The following is a 20,240-nucleotide window of genomic DNA, read 5'->3' as shown; positions in this document are numbered from 1 at the left end:
TTTTATATGTCTTATTACAGGCCAGACTGGTAGCTCCTCTGCCTAGTATTAAGGTTGCCTGATACTTCCCATTAGAAAACCCTGGTTTTAGTTGCTTGTAACTTTGTCAAGCTTTAACTCTCCAGGTGAAATTTCCATGCTAGCTGTCTTCCTCAGGCTGGCATGGTTCTGAAAATTTCAGCCAAAACAGGCATTCCCGCAGAACATTTAGATTCCATCAAATCAGCATTTTCAGATGGAAACCTGTTCCATCAGACAACTTTTGACCACCTCTACTTTTGACCTTAACCTCTGTGCCTCAGGTTGCCATCTGTAAAATGGAGATACCAGCCCCACCCCCTTCCCCAGGCATGTTGTGAGGATAGATTAATCAGTGTTTGTGAAGCGCCATAAAACAGCCCACACAGAATGTCACAGGGTGGCTGGCCCCTCAAGAGGAGATGGGCCCTGCCCACCTGTGACACAGGCTATTTGCCTCCCCAGATGGAGGAAATGAATTGAGATGTGCAACAGATGGTTATGTGACTAAACCAAGCCTTGGGGGTGGAGGGAGTGTTAGAGAAAGAGAGGCTTGTGGACAATCGAGGAGGACAGGCTGAGAGCTGGAGCAAAGAACAGGCTCCTCAGGAAGGAGAAGCTAAGTCAGTTGGAAACTAGTGGAAAGATGCTGCAGGTACTCTGAGAAACCAGGAAAGCAGCAGAGGCTGGTGGAACGACTCCAGGTAGGAGAAGCCTAGGAAAGGCCACTTGAATTATTTTGGGGCTTTGAGGATGATTTGAATTATTTTAAACTTTTTGTTAATAAACCCAGATCCTAAGGAGGGGTGTTACTAGACTTGTGAAAGCTTTTTTTGAGCTATTGAGGAGTCCAAACAAAGGGAAACCGAGGCAGGAGCCACTCCTGGCCATGAGGAGGTGCTTGGGAAGCGGCCAGCTCTGTTACAAGGAAATTAATAATTCTTTCAGAAGAGGGTTTGAATAGTGGGCAGTAAACAAGGCCTGGGCCATGCATTGAACTAGAAGGATAAAATGAAGTTTGACTAGCTGATCATTCACTGAGCACCATCCACCCTGTGCACTGAATGATGCAGGGGTCCTGTGGAAAAACAACAATGCAAAGCAGCGGGAAAGGGGGCTAATGCAATCCTTGAATGTGTAAACAGGGGAGCAGTGAGGAGGAGGACAGAGCTGATTTCATCTCTGTTTACAGCATTTACGAGACCAATACTGGAATCCTGCTGATAGTTCTCATGGCCACATTTAAAAAAGGATGTTGAAAAACTGGAGAGGCTGCAGAAAGAGTCCCAACACTGATTTGAGGGCTGGGGAATGCCTTACAGTGAGAGACTTGAAGAGCTTATTCTGATTAGTTTATCAAAAAAGAAGACTGAGAGCATTAAAGTGCATTAGTTCTTTCATGGAGAGAAAATACCAGGTTCTAAAGGACTCTCTAATCTAGCGGGAAAAGGCAGAACAAGAGCCAATGGCTGAAAGCTGAAGCCAGTCAAATTTAAATGAAAAATTAGGCACATATTTTTAACAGTGAGGGTGATTAACCATTGGAACGTACTACTAAGGGAAGTGCTAGATCCTCCATCTCTTGAAGACCTCCAAGAGGTTATCTTGATGTCATCTCTGGATGGCTCTGTGGAAGATAGGCTTTAGCCAAGCTCAAGTTATCTAGCTTAATATGGGGGTAACTGGGTGAAAATGAATTGCCTCTGATACACGGGAGGTCAGACTAGATGATCTATGGTCCCCTTCTTGCATTAAACTGTGAAACTACAAAGTATGTGATCATGGAATTAAAGACTGTCTCATAATGTGTACAGACAAGAGAACTGAACTAAGATTGTATTTGCTAACCTGGTAACTCTCATTTCCTAACTTTTGAGGGCTTGAATTTACAACATCAATAATGTTCTTTTAACATAGTTCTTTTGTGTGTAACTAATGTTTATAAAGCAGAATAATGAACTGTGTATTATATTTCTTTTGTCTGATGGTTTGCTGTATCATGAAGAGTTCCTGATTTAATATAATGGGTGTCATTTTATGTTCTGGCCTACGCACTATGGTTATTCTATGTTTGCACTGTTTCTTCATCTCTAATGGTATTTATCTAATTAGGAGCACATACAATTATTTTGCTCCTTAAAAAGATTACAGTTTGGGTATATAAGCAATTTGGGTGTTGGGTGCTATAAGCAATTTCTAATTAGTTAGATTCTGGTAGCCTTAAACTCAAAGTATTTTTGATTTTGTGGATGACTACGGTTGCACGAAAGATTGATCTTTTTATAACATATCTATTATTATTATTTTGATTATATTAGCATCTAGGGGCCCCAGCCAGGATCAGGGCCCCATTGTGCTATAGGGTTGGCACCTCTGAGCTACAACAAAACAGGACATCTGGGATGCTCCTGAGCCCATAAAACTGGACAGCTGGCAATGCGTACTGAGCACGCTTGCAGGACAGCTGCCTCCAAAAAGGAACAATCCTGGGAAAACATGGACAGGTGGCAATCCTACTGTGCTAAGCACTGTGCAAATGCTTATTGAGAAATGGCCTCTGCCCCAAAGAGCTTACAGCATAAATAGGCAAGGCAGACAAAAGTAGTATTATTATCCTCATTTTACAGATGGAGAATGTGATTTGCCCCAGGTCACACCGGAAGGTTTGTAATCATCAGAGGAGTGAGGTTTTGGAACAGCCTCCCGCTAAGAGTTGTGGGGGCAAACAACCTAATTGATTTTAGGCTAGAGCTTGATACATGTCTGAGTGGGACTGTATGTATCACTGGACATGGCAGCCATGGGATCCCTTCCAGTTCATGTCTTATGATCCTAAAATCTCATGCTTCAGGCGGTCACCTGTAAAGTCTAGAAGGGATTTCCCCGCCACCCCAATGTATTATGGTGTGTGATTGTTCTGGTTTGATTGTTGTCTTCTTCCTCTGAAGCAGCAGAGATGGCCACAGCTGAAGATGGGACACAGGACAGAGTGGGCAGTACTCGGAGGTGGCACTGAGAATTCTTTCTTGGGCGCTGTCTGGTGTGTCTTGCTCACGTGCTTAGTGTCTAACTGGTCACCGGATGTGGGAAGGAATTTTCATCTAGGTCAGATTGGCAGGGATCTTGGGCATTGGCACACCTCTGTCCCTCCTGTTCTCTGCCTGTGGCACACCATAGTTTAGTGTCCTGAGGGCTGTAATACTTTGCACTAATTTTGGTGGTTAGCCTTGGTGTGGAGGTGGCTGGGGTGGCCTGTGCTATACAGGAGGTCAGACTAGAGCAGCAGTTCTCAAATTGTGGGTCAGGACCCCAAAGTGGGTCACAACCCCATTTTAATGGGGTCACCAGGGCTGGCATTAGAGTTGCTGGAACCCGGGGCTGAAGCCCGAGCCTGAACCCCACCACCTGGGCATGAAGCCCTGGGGCTTTGGCTCCCTGCCCAGGGTGGTGGGGCTTAGGCTTAACCTTTGGCTTTGCCCCACCTAGAGCAGCAGGGCTCAGGTGGGCTTAGGCTTCGGTCCTCCCTCCTGGGGTCATGTAGTAATTTTTGTTGTCAAAAGGGGGTCATGGTGCAATAATATTTGAGAACCCCTGAACTAGATGATCTGATGGTCCCTTCCAGCCTTAAACTCTATGTGGCAGAGGCAAGAACTGAACACAGATCTTCTGAATCCCAGTCTAGTGCCTTAATCACCAGGCCAATTTTCCTGTACAAATAAGTTCAAGGGTAACATTTTCAAGAAGAACCTAAGTTCCATTTTCAAAGCGACTCAGGAATCTAAGTCTCAAGGAAAGTCTTTATGCACCATTCTGAGAGAGAGTTATTAGGCTGCTGGTTCATTTCAATGTATTGTTTGTGTAGGTTACTACTTGCCTTGAGGGTACCAGAGTCTGGCTCTTAGGTACCTCAGTTGGGTTACACAGGGTGCGGAGTGCAGGTAGAATTTAAATAAATAAAATCTAGATATAGGCTCTTACTCAAACTCCCTGTATTAACTGATGCTGAAATACACACCAGTGTGCCAGAAACCAAACCAAGCATATTAAAAGTCTGTATTCTCCTCTGCAAAATACTCGCTGCAGCCATGATTAATACTCACATCAATATGATACGTACACAGCAAGATAATATCACTTTTTTAAACTCCATCAAAGCACACCTAACCCTAACCTGGGCCACTTTCCAACACTGGGTGTTAACTATGGCTCATGGCAAAAGTCCCTAAAATTATTTTGGACCCAGCATGGTAACCACTTTGTCTCATCTCAAGCCAGACTGATGCTACACTTGTTTTTTTTCTTCTCTAACGGTCGTAAAATAAGGTCAAAGTAAATATAACCCACCCCTGTTGGAAGTGGGGAATTTGTGAAGTGATCTGTCCCTTCTATTCTTATTTTTAGTAAGCAGGGCAGTTGTAAGGGCTGCCTGGCTCAGTGGTTTAGTTGGGGACTTTTTTTTTTTTTTGGTCAATTTACTGCAAGATTCCAGCTGAGTTAAAGTGAACTTTTTTTCAGTTTCACTTGCTGTCACTACTCAGGACTGCCATCAGAAGGAGATCACAGGCAACGCTTGCGCTGCTTTCCATATCACTAACAGGGAGTGAAATAAATAGCGCGCAGCTCATTGTAAGGCTCCTGAAATGAATGTGTGCAGAGAGCTAAGCTAGGTCCCTCTCCCCAGTGCAGGAGGAGTGTCAGTCACTGGAGATCTCAGTCTCTTTCTCCCCGGTTTTCACCATTAGCTCTACTGGGGCCAGGTCAAGTGGAGCTGTCCAAGTTCTTGACAGGTAATTTTGCTTCTTTCTTATCGCATTACCGAGCCTGCATTTGAAATGCATGTGCACAGCTCATGTGTTAGAAATGGGGAGATCACCTAGATCTGGGAAAGCAATGATTGTTAATTGCATCTTGGGAACCAGAAAGCACTGCATAGAAATACGTCATGGAGCAACATTTGGTCCTAGTCCATCCCTCCGCCCGGTCCCTGAGACGTCTTTGCTCACTGGCCATGCAGAGGACCTTCTCCTGGGTGTGTGCATGAGGAAACCACATAGTAAATGCCAGTTACTGGATTTGGGTGCCCCAGTGACTGCTGAGGGTTGGAGCTTTGCATAGGGGCTGGATGCTATTTGGGATAAGACAAGCATAGGATTTGTTTAGTTTGTGCTAATAGGTTTCTCTTTATTCTCTTATTTCTCTCCTGGTTCTGGATTATTCCTACTGGGTCTGCTCTGGATTTCCACGGGGAGAGGTGGATTTGGGGGAGAGGTGTCCAAACAGCGAAATTAGAACTAAAAGCTGGGGAAGGAGGTTAGTAGGGGAATCTGGGACCTGGGACAAAGATCCTGAAAGGGATCTGCTGATTGGATTAGGGGTTCTGCAACCTGGGAGGCACTTCAGGTATCTTGGATCCAGACATGGACCTTGGTACTTTTGGTGGGAGGGCGCTGAGGGAGTCTGAGACCTAGGACCATGCCCTCGACCTCAGGACCACCCATGTATGTGAATCTCCCTGAGCTGGGCTCTGACCACACCTTTCCTCTCTGGCTTGGGGCTGGACGTGGCTTAGACACCCTGATTTGCTGAGCATTTCAGCAATACCCTGCAGCTCCCAGTAGCCCCAGCCTGTACTCAAGCTGCTGCCATGGCCCCAGGATTTCAGGGGGGGGACTCTAACTCATGACTTCGTGTCAACATATCTTTTGCCAACCTGGACCCTTGGGAGCAACAAGGCTGCCTTCACCGCACAGCAGGGTGTAGCAAGCAATCCCTACATATGCCCACAAATCCTGGGCTATAGCACATCCTTCCTTGGTGCCTCTCCATCATCTCCTAAACCAGCGCTTGCCCTTGTGCTCACTAACACAGCAAGTGCAGTGAGCTATCAGGTATAATCACGGCCCCCTTCTTTAGCTCCTTCACCCTGAGGATCCCTAAGTGCTTTACAAACTGTAGTGAATTAACCCTCCATTTCCCCCACCCTCTGGAGGTGGATGACTATTAATATCTGAATTATTACTTATGCCATAATTTTAGACAGGGACACTGAGGCACAAAGCAGCTGCAGAGGCTGTGAGAGAGCCACAGGAATAGATCCCAGATCTCCTGAGCACCTTTCCCCATTCTAACCACTGGGCAGAGCTCCCTTGTGTGAGTCCTGACATTTGACCTCCGTTCATATCCATCACCCAGCAGTGCTACTCAAGGTTCCTCCATGCTCTGCCTGGTCAGAGTCCTGATTGTGAAGGCTCCAGGACCCTGGTAGATGGTGGTGGTGAGGCTGTTGAAGCCTACCAATCACTGTAAGAAATGTGGCCATCCACACTCCAGGAAATTAACAATTCCATGTGATGGCACATGCCCTCCTGTGCCCATACTCCTAGGAAGACACTCTGGGGACTTATAGCTGCTAGGAACTAAGGGCTGAATGTGCAAAAGGAGTTAGGCACCTCACTTCCATTGACTTCATTAGTAGTTAGGCTCCTAAGTTTTATTTAGGCTTGTAACTATTTTTGAATAGTCAGTCCTAAATACCACCAGTCCTCCTGTGAACAGAATCCTGAGGGCCAGGGCAGCTCCTACTGCAAGACACTGTGAGAGATGACAGTGCACATCTGGCAGCATGCACTCAGCCCCTGGGGCAGGAGAGGGGAGAAGACAGAGGCTGAGGCAATGGAAGAATAAAAAGGAAAAAAGTTTGTGCCTCCAATTCCACCACCCCATGTCAGCTTTCAGATTAATGGTACCTCCCTGCTACACACAAGGTTGGGTTGACAGGAAGTGTGACCTGGGATGTTAACCTGCCCCAAAGTACCTTTCCTAGGCAAATTCATTGGAAAAATGGCAATGACCAGGCTGCAGCAGTCCCATTCCTTTCAGATGAAAGCCTAGCACCCGTAACTCATGTGCTCATCTCCACAAGACTGTGCTACTGTAACCCCTGCTGCCTAAAGCAGCCAGCCAAGGCCTGTCAGACTCCAGCCTGTGGTCTGTGGTGTGAATGTGACTGGCAGCTGTGAGCACATCACACCAGTTCTGCATGTTTTCCACCAGTTCCCTGATTGCTTCTAAATCATCTAGTTCAAGGACTTAGTCCTAATCTTCAAGGCACCAGATTTTCAAAGGTATTTAGGAACCTAAACATTCAGAGGAGTGTTTGGAAAAAACTAAGTCCCACTGATTTCAGTCAGAGTTAGGTGACTAGGCACTTTTGAGTATCAGAGGGGTAGCCATGTTAGTCTGGATCTTTAAAAGCAGCAAAGAGTCCTGTGGCACCTTATAGACTCCACTGGCCGTCACATACAGTCCCCAGCTAAAACCTCTCCAATGCATCATCAGTGATCTATAACCCATCCTGGACAATGATCCCTCACTTTCACAGGCCTTGGGAGGCAGGCCAGTCCTCGCCCACAGACAACCTGCCAACCTGAAGCATATTCTCACCAGTAACTACACACCGCACCATAGTAACTAACTCAGGAACCAATCCATGCAACAAACCTCGATGCCAACTCTGCCCACATATCTACACCAGTGACACCATCACAGGACCTAAGCAGATCAGCCACACCATCACCGGTTCATTCACCTGCACGTCCACCAATGTAATATACGCCATCATATGCCAGCAATGCCCCTCTGCTATGTACATCGGCCAAACTGGACAGTCCCTATGTAGAAGGATAAATGGACACAAATCAGATATTAGGAATGGCAGTATATACAAAAACCTGTAGGAGAACATTCTTCAATCTCCCTGGACACACAATAGCAAATTTAAAGGTAGCCATCCTGCAGCAAAAAAATTTCAGGACCAGACTTCAAAGAGAAACTGCTGAGCTTCAGTTCATCTGCAAATTTGACACCATCAGCTCAGGATTAAACAAAGACTATGAATGGCTAGCCAACTACAAAAGCAGTTTCTCCTCCCTTGGTGTTCACACCTCAACTGCTAGAAGAGGGCCTCATCCTCCCTGATTGAACTAACCTCATTATCTCCAGCCTGATTCTTGCCTGCATATTTATACTTGCCTCTGGAAATTTCCAATACATGCATCCGACGAAGTGGGTATTCACCCACAAAAGCTCATGCTCCAATACGTCTGTTAGTCTATAAGGTGCCACAGGACTCTTCGCTGCTTAGGCACTTTTGAAAATCACATTGGGGCCTATCTGTATCTTTAGGTGCCTAATGCCTTTGAAAATCTGCCCAAAGTCCTCCATGGTCTTGGATCAGGGTATGTCAGGGACCTCCTCTCCATATATGCTCCACCAAGACAGCGGTGCTCACTGGGAACACAAACTAGAAGAGGCTACAGTGAAACTGGCACAAGCTGGAGTCAAGGCATTCTTAATGCTGGGTCCTTGCCTGTGGAACCTCCTACTGGAAGAGTTCTAGGGTAAATCCTGGCACTACTGAAGTCAGTGGCAAAACTTCCATTGGCTTTAGTGGAGCTAGGATTTCACACCTAGTTTGTCTGTTTTTAGAGGCAAGGGGAAAACCTGCCCTTTCCCAGTAGCAGGGCAGGGAGAGAGGGAGAATTCTAGACTGAGTGACTGGACTCTGAGATAGCAAGAGCAGAACCCACTGTGATGATTTATATGATTATCTTCATGGATTTTGCACCTGGACACTACTCTCATTGGCACCCAGGTGGCTGGGCAGACAAATAGATTGATTGGAATGGCACTAAATATGGGTTTTCAGTCTAGAAATCCCTCTTACAACGGAGTGAAACTGGAGGATTCAGGAGCTGGGTAATGGGAAATAGAGACATTGACACCTACATCACTGGTTGAAACCCAGCTGAAGTCAGTAGTAAATAGCCCTTTTGTGGAGGTAGCTGGCTGGTGGCCCCTATGTGAAATGAGCTGGTGGCACTAGTCTGTTTCTTAGCGGATGGACCTTTGATCCTGAAAGCCGCCATCACAACTGGCAGGACTCAGCAGCCTTGCTGGCTATGGAGGGACTGAATGGACAGTGTGTAAAATGTTTTCCCCCTGGTTTATTCAGATACTTACCCCATGCCCATCACCATGGTCTCTGAGCACCTAACGGATTATTCCCATTTTCTGGTTGGGGAAACTGAAGCACAGAGAGAGACTAAGTGACTTCCCTGGGGATGCACAGGAGAATCTATGGTACTGTCAAGAACTGAACCCTCAGAACCCAAATAGAGCTTCTCCCTCAGCCCCTGAATTGGCCTTCTCAGTACAGGTGTGAAGCAGGAAGCTTGCACACCTGCTGTCTTTGTACCTTATGGGGCTAAAGAGAAGATTCCAGTTTCCTGGACTGTGAGTTGGGAACCTTTTACCACCACTATAAAATACCTGGTCAATGGTTTGCTTTAGAAGCAGCCCACCTCTCCCTCCCCTGAAAGCAAAGGGTTCTGCTGTCAATGATGGGCACTGAAAACGCAGAACTGGTACCCATCTCTGCAGGTTCCTGGGACACTGGGTATACACACTTGGAAACTCACCTCGTTAACATTGCACAAGGGCGGAATGTTTCCAGGGGATTTGGTGCTGCACTGTTTCTGCAAGCGTATTTCTCCGACATGTCAGGGACAGGCTAGGCAGGATGGCTTCATTTCCATATAGGAATCTTCCAGGGAGGGGATGTTTTCCAAACTCTTGCCACTGTCCCCTTCTCCTAGAGAACATTTAACTTCCCAGACAGCCTAGTGCACTGGCTGAAGAGTTCATAGGAAACGACAGTGAGCTCCGATATCTCTTGATCTGCCAGCAGTGTCTGTAGAGACATGAGTGTTTGGTTTCTCGGAAGGTGAAAGTAATTTCCTATAAGGTGAAAACAGATCATTGTTGCTATGGTTGTTAAAATGAAAGGTTTCTCTTTGCCTTGTCTTCTCAGTCCCTGTGTATTCAGTATCATATCCTCCTCAGTTTGATGCAGGGCTTGGGTCAAATTCTGCTCTCACAGCTACCGGTGTGAATCACGCCTGACCATATTGATGTCATTGGAGTTACTCTGGATTTACATAATCATAAATGAGAGTGGAATATGGCTCTTTTTTTTGTGGAATGAGAGTTTTGCTCTGTGAATGTTTCCTTTTAAAGAGACAGCTGCTGTTCTATAGTCAAGGCTATAACAAGGGCTCCATTATCTACCCCCTTGATAGTCCTTTAAAAAAAGGTTGTGTGCACTTTGCAAAATTCATCACAGGTCCACAAGGTCTCTTGTGGCATTTATAAATCCCATGGTGTAGCGGCTAGAGTGCTGTCTTGGGACTCAGGACAGCTGAGTTCTAGTCCCATGTCTACCAGTGGCCTACTGGGTGACCTTGAGCAAGTCACTTTGCTTATCTGTGCCTCAGTTTCCCCACCAATATAACATGAATGAGGATATCTCATTTGTAAATCCCAGAGATCTTCCAATGAAAAGTGCTATGTAAGAACTATGACTGTTACAAGTGCTGCTGTCTTGTACAAGCCTAGCATCAACTCCTGTGGTGTTTAGAAGCCACCCCCATCCCTCCAAGAACTTTTGCTTGCAAGTCTCTTCTATTCCCCATGCCCCAACAAATACACACCTCTGGGGGAAAAAATGTATGAACACAGTGTCAGCTCCAGGTGACCTTCATACGTTTTTCTGCAGGCCTGATAGACTTTTTAAAGCTTGCCAGACACTATAAAGTTTGTCATCGGTCTGGTAGGATTTCAGAAGTGGTCCCCGTACAGGGACTAGGCCTCTCTGAGTTTGTACGAAGGAAAACACTTGAGTTCTGCTGCTATGCCTGCTGAGCTTGAACATTTACACCGAGTACACAAAGTCTGGGGTTAGTCCACCCCTAAGCTTATCATCGGGGAAAGGCTACAATCAGGGGGATAATTTCCCTGTATGCACACATCCCCTGGGACATTTGCTAGAACTCAGCGGGAAAGCTGGAGGGATTTGTAAGTTTCATTGGCAGATCCAGCACAGGACCCAGAGCTCCAGTTTCAGGGGTTTGTCAAGTCCTTTGTTGGATCCAGCACTCATTATAACCTTCATTAGACTCAAAGTTCTGATTGCAACCCCGAGGTGTGTCAGATCAATCCATGCAAATATAGAGTGGGCTGTGGCAGAGGGGGATGGAAATTCCCCATGCAAAAGCGTGGTTAAGCTAGGATTAAGGTTGAAAGATCATATCAATACACAAGATAAAATCCTATTAGGTCATTGTAGTTTTACAATAAACAAATGTTGAAAGTTCACAAAATTCTAAGTTAAGCCGGCACAATTTAAAAATAAAACCCAAACAATTTAAAATATGGACGTGCAGAATTAAGGTACCATAACAACCTTAATTCTGCCCCCTTTCCCTGCACACTCCCCCTCCAAATACATCCTTTACATTGTATTCCCAGTCTGGCCAATGGCCTGCTAGGTGACCTTGGGCAAATCATTTCACTGCTCTGGGCCCCAGTTTGCCCATCTGTGAAATGCAGATAATGACACTGACCTACTTTGTAAAGCCCTTTGAGAGCTACTGATGAAAAGAGCAATATAAAGGCTAGGAAGTATAATTATTTCATTGGCAATGTCAGCCATGCCCCATCAGTAATGCTCTCCTTCTGCATTAGAGGTGGTCCAAAAATGTCCATTGAAATTAAATTGTTTTCATTGTCCGAGTAGCATTTCTCCAAATATATTAGGTACCCACTCCCCACGGGCTACCTGCAGTTTCTTCACCACTGCTTTGCTCAGCAAGCTGGCTTCACTAACATCTTGTCATGCACTTCACATATACACACTATAGCCATGTCCATTCTACCTGCTTACTCATCTTCTCTTCTATGTATGCCACAAGGAGCCTCCACAACCCACTCTCCACCACTATTCTAGAAGTCTCAAAGCCACAAGAAACTGAGGGAAAAACTAGGCCCTCCAGGACACCTGTGCAACCCAGTTTCCAAAGATGCAGCTGGGTAGAATTTAACAAACACTGCCGTTCAGGTGTGAACAGGAACTGGATCCAGAGTATTCGCTCTAGGCATTATTTTAGAACAATACAGAAAATCTTATGCTATTCTATAAATCAACAGTGCACCATCACGTGGGACACCGTGTCTGCTTTAGTCACCTCAGGTAAAATCTTCGACAGTGATTCAAGCACTCAGCAGCCTAAATCTCATTGAAAGCCAGTGGGACATTGGCTCCTAAGTACCTACATCACTTTTGAAAATGGTATTCACCTAAGTGACTTAGGAGCATTCTTTAAAAAATGTTACCCTTGTGATGAGGGGAACCCCATCGTGGGAGAGAAAAGGTTAAAGGTCACTTAGGAACATTCACTCCACCTGGGTGGTGGTTAGATAGCTACTTGTCAGCCAGAAGAAGCAGGACTTAAAGACAGATCAAGTGCTAGCAGATACCTTGGCCTTATAAATAAATTGAGAGTGTTCAGACTCAGGGAGAGGCAGTGGGCTGGCTTGCTCCTGTGAAGGGATGAAGCACCAGAGGCTGTTGGCAGATAGAGCCCTCAGGAAGACGAAGGTGGGGTGGAACAGTGTGGGATACCAGAGCTGGAGAAGGCAGTGTAACCCCAGGCAAGGGTTGAGCACAGGATGGGTGTTACCTCCAAAGGGGTTTGGACTAGCCTGTTCTCAGCTGGAGAGCTGAGTGGTGTGCAAAGACAGACAACCTGATGGGCATGCTGGAGACAAAACCCCCTGCAACATCACACCCTGATGCCAGGGAGCATGCTGGTGGTGAGCACTCACTATTCCAACCCCTTATTCAGGAAAGGGAGAAAGAAGTTGGCCCTGAAAAGGGCAATAACAATAATCCTTGGTTAGGTGGAGATGGAGCTTCCACAGGAGGAGAGATTAAATGGACTAGGAGTCTTGAGATTGGCAAGAAGAGGAGAAAGAGCTAAGCGCTCTATGTAGGGGGGAGAGACGCATTGTCTATGCATATTCAGTGCTGTGATTCCTGAGCAGAGAATGGTTTTGGTTCCCCGGCCACGCTATTGTTGACTATTTATTTTGTGATCAGAATTCCTGCTCAAAGGGGATTCAGTTGAGGCTGCAATCTCCATCTGCCTAGTCACTCCAGCAGGGCTCAGTTCGCTAGGCTTAGCATAGTCTTCTAGATGCTTTTTGTATTCAGTGCAGTAAGAAATGAAGAGCAGAGATCTGGCAGGTCAGATAGCAAGTATAGTAAGCATCCTTCCCAGGCAGAGCAGCAAACTGGAACCTGTGCTGAGAACCAGGCAGGCAATGGCTGCTCAGTCCTCCACCAGGGATGGTCTGACACATAACCAGCACAAGTAACTGCTGGGGGCTCCACTTATCCACCTCAGCTCAAGGCCAGATTTATTCCACTTCCACCACCCTCTTCTGACAACAGAACCCAAAGAGAAGGTCCATTGACCCAATCTCCCATCACCAGCACTGGGGACAGAGAGTGAGGAGCTTCACTGTCTGACTTCCTTCTTCTCCCTGGCAACAGCACTGGAGGAGACCAAGCATGAGCAAGAAAAATAACAGGTCCCCCCTGTGCTCTCAACAGCTCATGGCCTGAGTTACTTCTTGGAACCATACACGTCCTAAGACCAGAGCTGATTCCAACCACAGAGGGCTCTCAGTGGGACTTGGGGAGAGAAGGGGCAGATGGGAAGGGATGGAGTAGACATTAAACTGTTCTGCTATTCTGACATCTTTCCCTCGATGTTAGTTTGTCTAAAGCAGTTATACAGAAGCCAAACAAAATAATGTGTCAAAATGAAAACCCACCAGAGAGAGACCTGGCCCTGAGTTGTACATCCTTGCTGGGTCCTTCAAAGGCTACCCCATCCTACTGGGAACAGTAACGCTGATACAGCACCTGTCATCCAAAGGAGCTAAATGTTCTACAGTCCCTGAGCTGAATCTACCTCGCTGCTGTCGCTGTCCATATGATATCCATTGCATGAATCATTAGAGAACTTCTGCCTTAAGGGCTAACACCAGCACCGCATTCACCTCCTAAAAATAAATAGCAGCGCAAGGCTTTCATGTCAGAGTAGAGGGTGGGGAGAACAAATAACTGCTCACAAAATGTTCTTGTGCTTCTAGAAGGCAGCTGTGTCCTCCGACCCTCCTCATGAGCAGGCATGGTGACATGCTGTTGTGCCTGACTCTATCTTCACTTCAGTCCCTGCAGGTGGAGACAGGGTCTGCTTGCGACAGAAGAGAAAGAGAGCGAGGAGGTGAGATTTTCCCAGCATCAGCTGCCCATGGAAAAATAGCCTGTCAGGCCATCATCTGGAAGACGTGGCAAGGGGCACCATGAGCAGCAATGAGAAGCAAATAGACCCTGACTCATCCCCTCTGCCTGAGCCACCAAAGAGGAAGAGGGGAAGACCAAAGAAGCAGCCACAGGTGAGTGCCTGTAATAGTCCGGTACGGGGGCCATGCCCTCTCAGGGGCCGCCGGGAGCCAGGCCGCCACACTACACGGCCTGGATCAGTCTTCGGGTTCTGAAGGTCTCAGGGCCCCGCCCCTCAGGCCGGGGCTGAAACAGAAGGCACACGGTCACTGCAATGGGTCCGGCCCTCAGGCAGGGCGGGGCAGCAAACACTAGTTCCCGGCTCAGATCCCTTCTGCAGGCTGAGCAGTAACACCGTCAATAAACCCCGGCCCTCAGTCAGGGCGGGGCGGCCAAACCGGCTCTCAGCTCCGGTCCTCGCAGCCAGGGCGGAGCGGTCACCAAGTCAGCAAGCCCGAGCCCCAGCTCAGGGCCTGGCACCACACAAGGATCCAGGGGGCTCAGGTCCTTCCTGCAGGCTGAGCACCACAAAGTTAATGAGCTAAGCCCAGGCCCTCAATCAGGGCAGGCAGCAACACAGTCAATTCTAGGCTCAGCTCCTTACAGCCGGAGCTGAGCAGTAATAATAGTTCAGGGCTCAGGTCCTTGCCTCAGGAACTGAGCAGTAGCATCAGTCTCAGGAAGCCCAGGCCCTCAATCAGGGCGGGGCAAGAAACAATAGTTCCAGGCTCAGATCCTTTTAGCCGGAACTGAGCAGTAATACCAGTTCAGGGCTCAGGTCCTTACTTCAGGAGCTGAGCAGCGGCATCAGTCTCAGGAAGCCCAGGCCCTCAATCAGGGCGGGCAAGAAACAATAGTTCAAGGCTCAGGTTCTTATAGCAGGAGCTGAGCAGTAATAACAGTCCCAGGGCTCAGATCCTTGTAGCAGGAGCTGAACACACAGGGGCACTAGCAGGCCCAGGCCCTCAGTCAGGGCGGGGCACCAAACACTCAGTACTAGGCTTATGGCTCAGGTCCTAACCTCAGGAGCTGAGCAGTAATAATAGTCTCAGAGCTCAGGTCCTTGCCTCAGGAGCTGAGCAGTAATAATAGTTTCAGGGCTCAGGTCCTGGCCTCAGGAGCTGAGCAGGAATAGTCCGAAGCCCAAGCCCTAGGTCAGGGCGGGGCAACCACAATAGTTCAAGGGGCTCAGGCCCTCGGGCAGGGGCTGAGCAACAACAGGGACAGTTCAGGGCTCAGGTCCTTGTACCAGGAGCTGAGCAGTCACAACAATACAGGGGCTCAGGTCCTTGTGTCAGGCGCTGAGCCGTAGCAGGTAAGTGCAGGCTTTTCTGCCTGACCGCTGGTAGGAGGGGGAGTCTGCCACCCGTGAGTGGGGTGGCAGGGGGGACACAGGCCCACCCACTCCACTGTGTCCCAGCCCGGGGCCCTAGCAGCGGCGTGGATCCGCTGCAGTCAGTGGGGATCCTAGCCGCAACACACTGACATGGGCACGTCGGTGCCCTCAGCCGGACAAGGGTCGGCTACCCCCGGGCTACACTCCATCTCCCCCTCCTCGGGTACCTGCTCCCCGCTGGGCTCGGCAGCGGGGTCCCATACCATGGGCTCCTCGGCGGGCTGAAGACGGTCTAGGTCGGGCTGCTCCTCGGGGTATCGGGCTCGGGGCAGGCTCGGCCAGTCCACCTCAGGGTACCTGGCTCGGGGTAGGCTCAGCCCGTCTACTTCAGGGTACCTGGCTCGGGGCAGGCTCGGTCCGTCCACCTCAGGGTACCTGGCTCGGGGCAGGCTCGGCCAGTCCACCTCAGGGTACCGGGCTCAGGGCAGGCTCGGTCCAGCGGGAGCCCGACCAGGAGTGTCCGTCCTCTCCAGCCTCTGGGCTCCAACTGAGTGCTGAGGCCGGGCTTTTATACTTCCTGTCCCGCCCCTTGACTTCCGGGGGGCGGGAACAGGTGGCAGTGGCTCCGCCCACTGAGGGGGTTGTTCCGGTTCCTCTCTCTCAGGGGCCGCCGGGAGCCAGGCCGCCTCACTACAGTGCCCAAGGCCTTAAGAAGACAATGGAGAATGCTGTGTTGTTAGACTAATAAGTAGCATGCTGCTCAAGAAAGGGACGGCATGGTACACTACATGTTATCTGCCACCAATGGCAAGTACCTAGGTGTCTCAACCATGTCTCCTAATTGGCAGCCCACGCCCACCTGGGCCATGGAGCCTTATCAGGAGAGTTAATCACTGCCCTATTCTAGCTCTCAAGAGAGCTGGATGCAATTTTTTTGGTGAATAGTTTATTCACTGAACAATGCAAATTGGGGTCGACTGAAATTATTTGCAAATCAGGTTGAATATGGTGAATCGTTGTGGCCGCGGAAAAAGGGAAGGAACTTCCAGACAAATTGAAATGTTTTGTTTTTAAAAAGAGTTTAAACAAAATATTTAGATTCTTTGTTTCAAAATTCAGCTATCTTTACTAAAAAACACACACAAAAGGGTGAAAAACATTTGAAAATGAAATGATGTGTTTCATTTCAGAGGGAACAAAATATTTATTTGACTCAAAACTAATTTCAGGGTGGATTTTTTTGGTTCACCCACTGAACTGAAAAATCGGTTATTCCCCAGGCTCTACTACTGTTTTGCTTCTGTGTGGGTAACTTGGGGATGAGAGGAAGAGGATATATGCTCTTTCACTCCTCATTCCATGCATCACAGCTGGAACGAACAAAATTTTGTCCTATATAGATATACAGTGTACTCACGTTCGTATGCCTACAAAATCAAATACATGTATTTGTGTTTATATATGCACCAATATATAGATAGAGTGCAGATAAATTAATAAATATATGCATCAGCATATGCACCTCCATGTAATGAAATGTGTGTAAAACAACACACGGACATACCACTGTGATGAAGTGGAGGATTTTCTTAGTGTTTTGCATGAATACTGTGTGGGTCTTAGTTTCCCCGTGTGCTGTGTGTTTAATGAGGTGGTGGGAGAGGGAGTTTGTTGTTACAGAGGACCAGGTGTGGCCTCGCCTAGCAGCCAGAACCCCAGACAATTGCCTAGATATGGGGGACCCTAGCAACTGGTGACCTGGTGACCAGGAGGCCCACCCCAGCTTGGCAGTCAGCCAGTTCTGGCCAGTGGGAGGACAAAGGGCTGAGGAGAGAGGACCCCAGTGACCTGACCAGCCAGGTCCAGCCAGTGGGAACAAAGGACAGAAGAGAGAGGGCCCAGAAGACATGTTTACCTGGGACCAAAGACAAAGGACAGGGGAGGAGCTGTTGCAGGAGATGATATAGGATGACTAGCTGGAAGGAGGGGGCTTCTGGACTGGGGAGAGAGAGCAGCCAGAACCCACCTGGATGCAGAAGAGACCAAGATGTATTGTGCTGAGGTTAGCTAGGCCCAAGGGCCCAGAGAGTTTCCTATGCTGGGTTCAGATGCTCAATAAACCCTTCTGTTTTACGCTGGCTGAGAGTCACTCCAGTCTAGAGATCAGGGCTGCATCATTCCCTCTGAGAGTGGAGGCCCTGGGGGTCCAGAGAGAGTGGACTCCCAGAGGGGGCACACGGTGAGAGACAGGTGTGCTGAAGGTTCAGAGAAGTGCAGTTCCAGGAGGCAGAGGGGCCTACGGCTTAAGCCCTGAGAGAGAGAGTGGACCCCTGAGAAGGGCTGTCACATGGAAGGGGGTTCCTCCCAGGAACTGTATGGAGCCGAGAGATAGCATGCGTCCTGTGAGTCTGTGACACCCACATATGCTAAGGCATCCTTCTGGCTATGCACACACCTATATGTAGGCTTGGAAGGATTAGATTTTTATTTAATGTCAGTAAATATTGATTTCACCCTATGCACACAAGTCAATGAAAAAATATTTCCATCGATGATCTTTGAAATTTACAGATAGGCAAAGTAAGAAAAATGCTGCTCAAGAACTTATTAGTGTTTGACTTAAGGATATTTACTTGGTATAGTTTGCCATGCAATTTGTGTTTGAATGGTTACGAAGCTTTAACTTTTTGAATCTCAACATTGATGGTCATTAAATAATTATGGTCGGACCCCCCATTATTTCCCACGACTATGAAAATTTAAATCAATTAAAAAATTCTTAAAACCCATAATTTTGTGCAACTGTGAAAATTTAAGATCTATACAAATAGAAAAAATGCTTAAAAATAAACCTTGATATAGCCATCAAAATTACATATACAAAAAGAATTCTACCAAGTCTACATATATGCAGCCTGTGCCCCCACCTCACCAGCTGTATACTCTGCTAAGCTCATAGTGTGCTCTCAGAATAAACCTGATGAAGCAGATACAGAGAAATATTAATCCATGCAACCCTCCAAAAATAGGAGTGTCTCAAGTATAACGGACAAATCAAAGGTAAAATCTGGCGCAGCACCATTATGAAATTGAAAGTCACTTTGAGTGCACAAGTTAAGAATAGGACCCTCAGTATGTTCAGATAGTGAGTAAGGTTCCAGAACATTGACAGCTGAGAACATGGAACTGTAATCAACACATGCCTTCTGATACTATCGTCATTGTCTTTATTTGTGTCACGTTCCCATGGGTCACTTTCCTGATAGCTCTTGTATTTATTTTCCTTTGTCCCCTTCCTTCTCCTTTAAAAAAAAAAAGTCCTCATCATGGCTGGATAAACTTATCATCCCTCATTTGTAAGCCCTGTCTACAAACTGATATTATACTTAGGCATGAATGAGAGACATTTTTTTTTAAGACAGGGTGAATTCTGGAGAGAGATGTTAGTGAGTCAGGCCACAGGAGCAGGACTTCAGTTTCACATACACAAACAATGAAATTCTTGAAAAGGATTGTTTTAAGTTGAAGGCTGAGCTGACACATTGTGAATTCCCTATAGCTATCTCTGTAGGCGGGTGGCTCCTAGAAGACTCAGAATGAGATACGTATAGATCAGGGGTTGGCAACCTTTCAGAAGTGGTGTGCCAAGTCTTCATTTATTCACTTTAATTTAAGTTTTCGTGTGCCAGTAATACAGTTTAACGTTTTTAGAAGGTCTCTTTCTATAAGTCTATAATATATAACTAAACTATTGTTGTATGTAAAATAAATAAAGTTTTTAAAATGTTTAAGAAGCTTCATTGAAAATTAAATTAAAATGCAGAGCCCCCCGTTCCGGTGGCCAGGACCCGGGCAGTGTGAGTGCCACTGAAAATCAGCTCACGTGCCGCCTTCAGCACGTGTGCCATAGGTTGCCTACCCCTGGTATAGATCCTTTCATTTCTTGTTCATGGCGGTTCCAGCTGAGATCAGGTCAGGAGTGATGGAAAGCCAATAGCACCTAGTGGCCGTTTGGTAGCTTTTGTAAAATGAGTCTGAGGCCTAAATCCACTTCTTAGTGGACCATAACATCATTATGCATCATATTACATAGCTGAATTGCTTTCTCTCCATAGAGGTCGGCCTTTCAGGGCAGGACCAAGGCATATTAGTAGGGAGGGGAAGAGAGAGCTCGTACAGCTTCTGACCTATGGATAAACAGAGGACTTCTGCGTCCTGGGCTTTCAACATAACACATCTCTCACTCTCCTCATTTACAAACTTAAAACAAAGAACTCTGCTTGTTTTTACTTTTTTCCATCAGTTTAAATAAGGAACCCGCAGAATGTCAGCCAATGTGCATATGCCAATTCATATAGGTTTGCTTTATGCCACCAAATACTTTTTCTCCCTTCTTCCTTTTCTATGCTTTGTGATGGAGCAAGGCCGGATGGCTACAGGAAAGTACTCAGGAACAGGTATGTTAGCCCCAGGCTAAGCAAATCCCTAGTACCATGGGAACCAAAATGGCAGTTGCTCCAGGGTAATTAAGGCACCTGGGGCCAATTAAGAACTTTCTAGAAGGCACCGGAGAGAGCTACATTGATTGGAGCACCTGCAGCCAATCAGGGCAGGCTAATCAGGGCACCTGGTATA

The 20,240-nt window shown here is 47.2% G+C and overlaps 1 protein-coding gene across 3 annotated transcripts in view; it reads left to right on the top strand.

Annotated features, from left to right (window-relative positions):
* Positions 1–597: 597 nt before the first annotated feature.
* The window catches only part of LOC120368874 (high mobility group protein HMGI-C-like), a 51,527-nt gene continuing 31,884 nt past the window's right edge, over positions 598–20,240 (top strand). For 2 of the 3 annotated variants that reach the window (XM_039481562.1, XM_039481560.1), the window contains exons 1-2: positions 598–722; positions 14,156–14,382. In XM_039481562.1, coding sequence (XP_039337496.1) covers positions 14,290–14,382 — 93 coding nt within the window. In that variant the 5' untranslated portion in view covers positions 598–722; positions 14,156–14,289. Of the gene's footprint in view, positions 723–4,717; positions 4,806–14,155; positions 14,383–20,240 lie in introns of those variants that run through there. The other variant, XM_039481561.1, reaches the window with a different exon arrangement.

The sequence above is a fragment of the Mauremys reevesii genome, linkage group 7 (assembly GCF_016161935.1).
Source record: "Mauremys reevesii isolate NIE-2019 linkage group 7, ASM1616193v1, whole genome shotgun sequence".
Classification (NCBI taxonomy): Eukaryota; Metazoa; Chordata; order Testudines; family Geoemydidae; genus Mauremys; species Mauremys reevesii.
The sequence above is the reverse complement of the archived record's forward strand: the minus strand, read 5'-3'. Positions and strand labels throughout refer to the sequence as shown.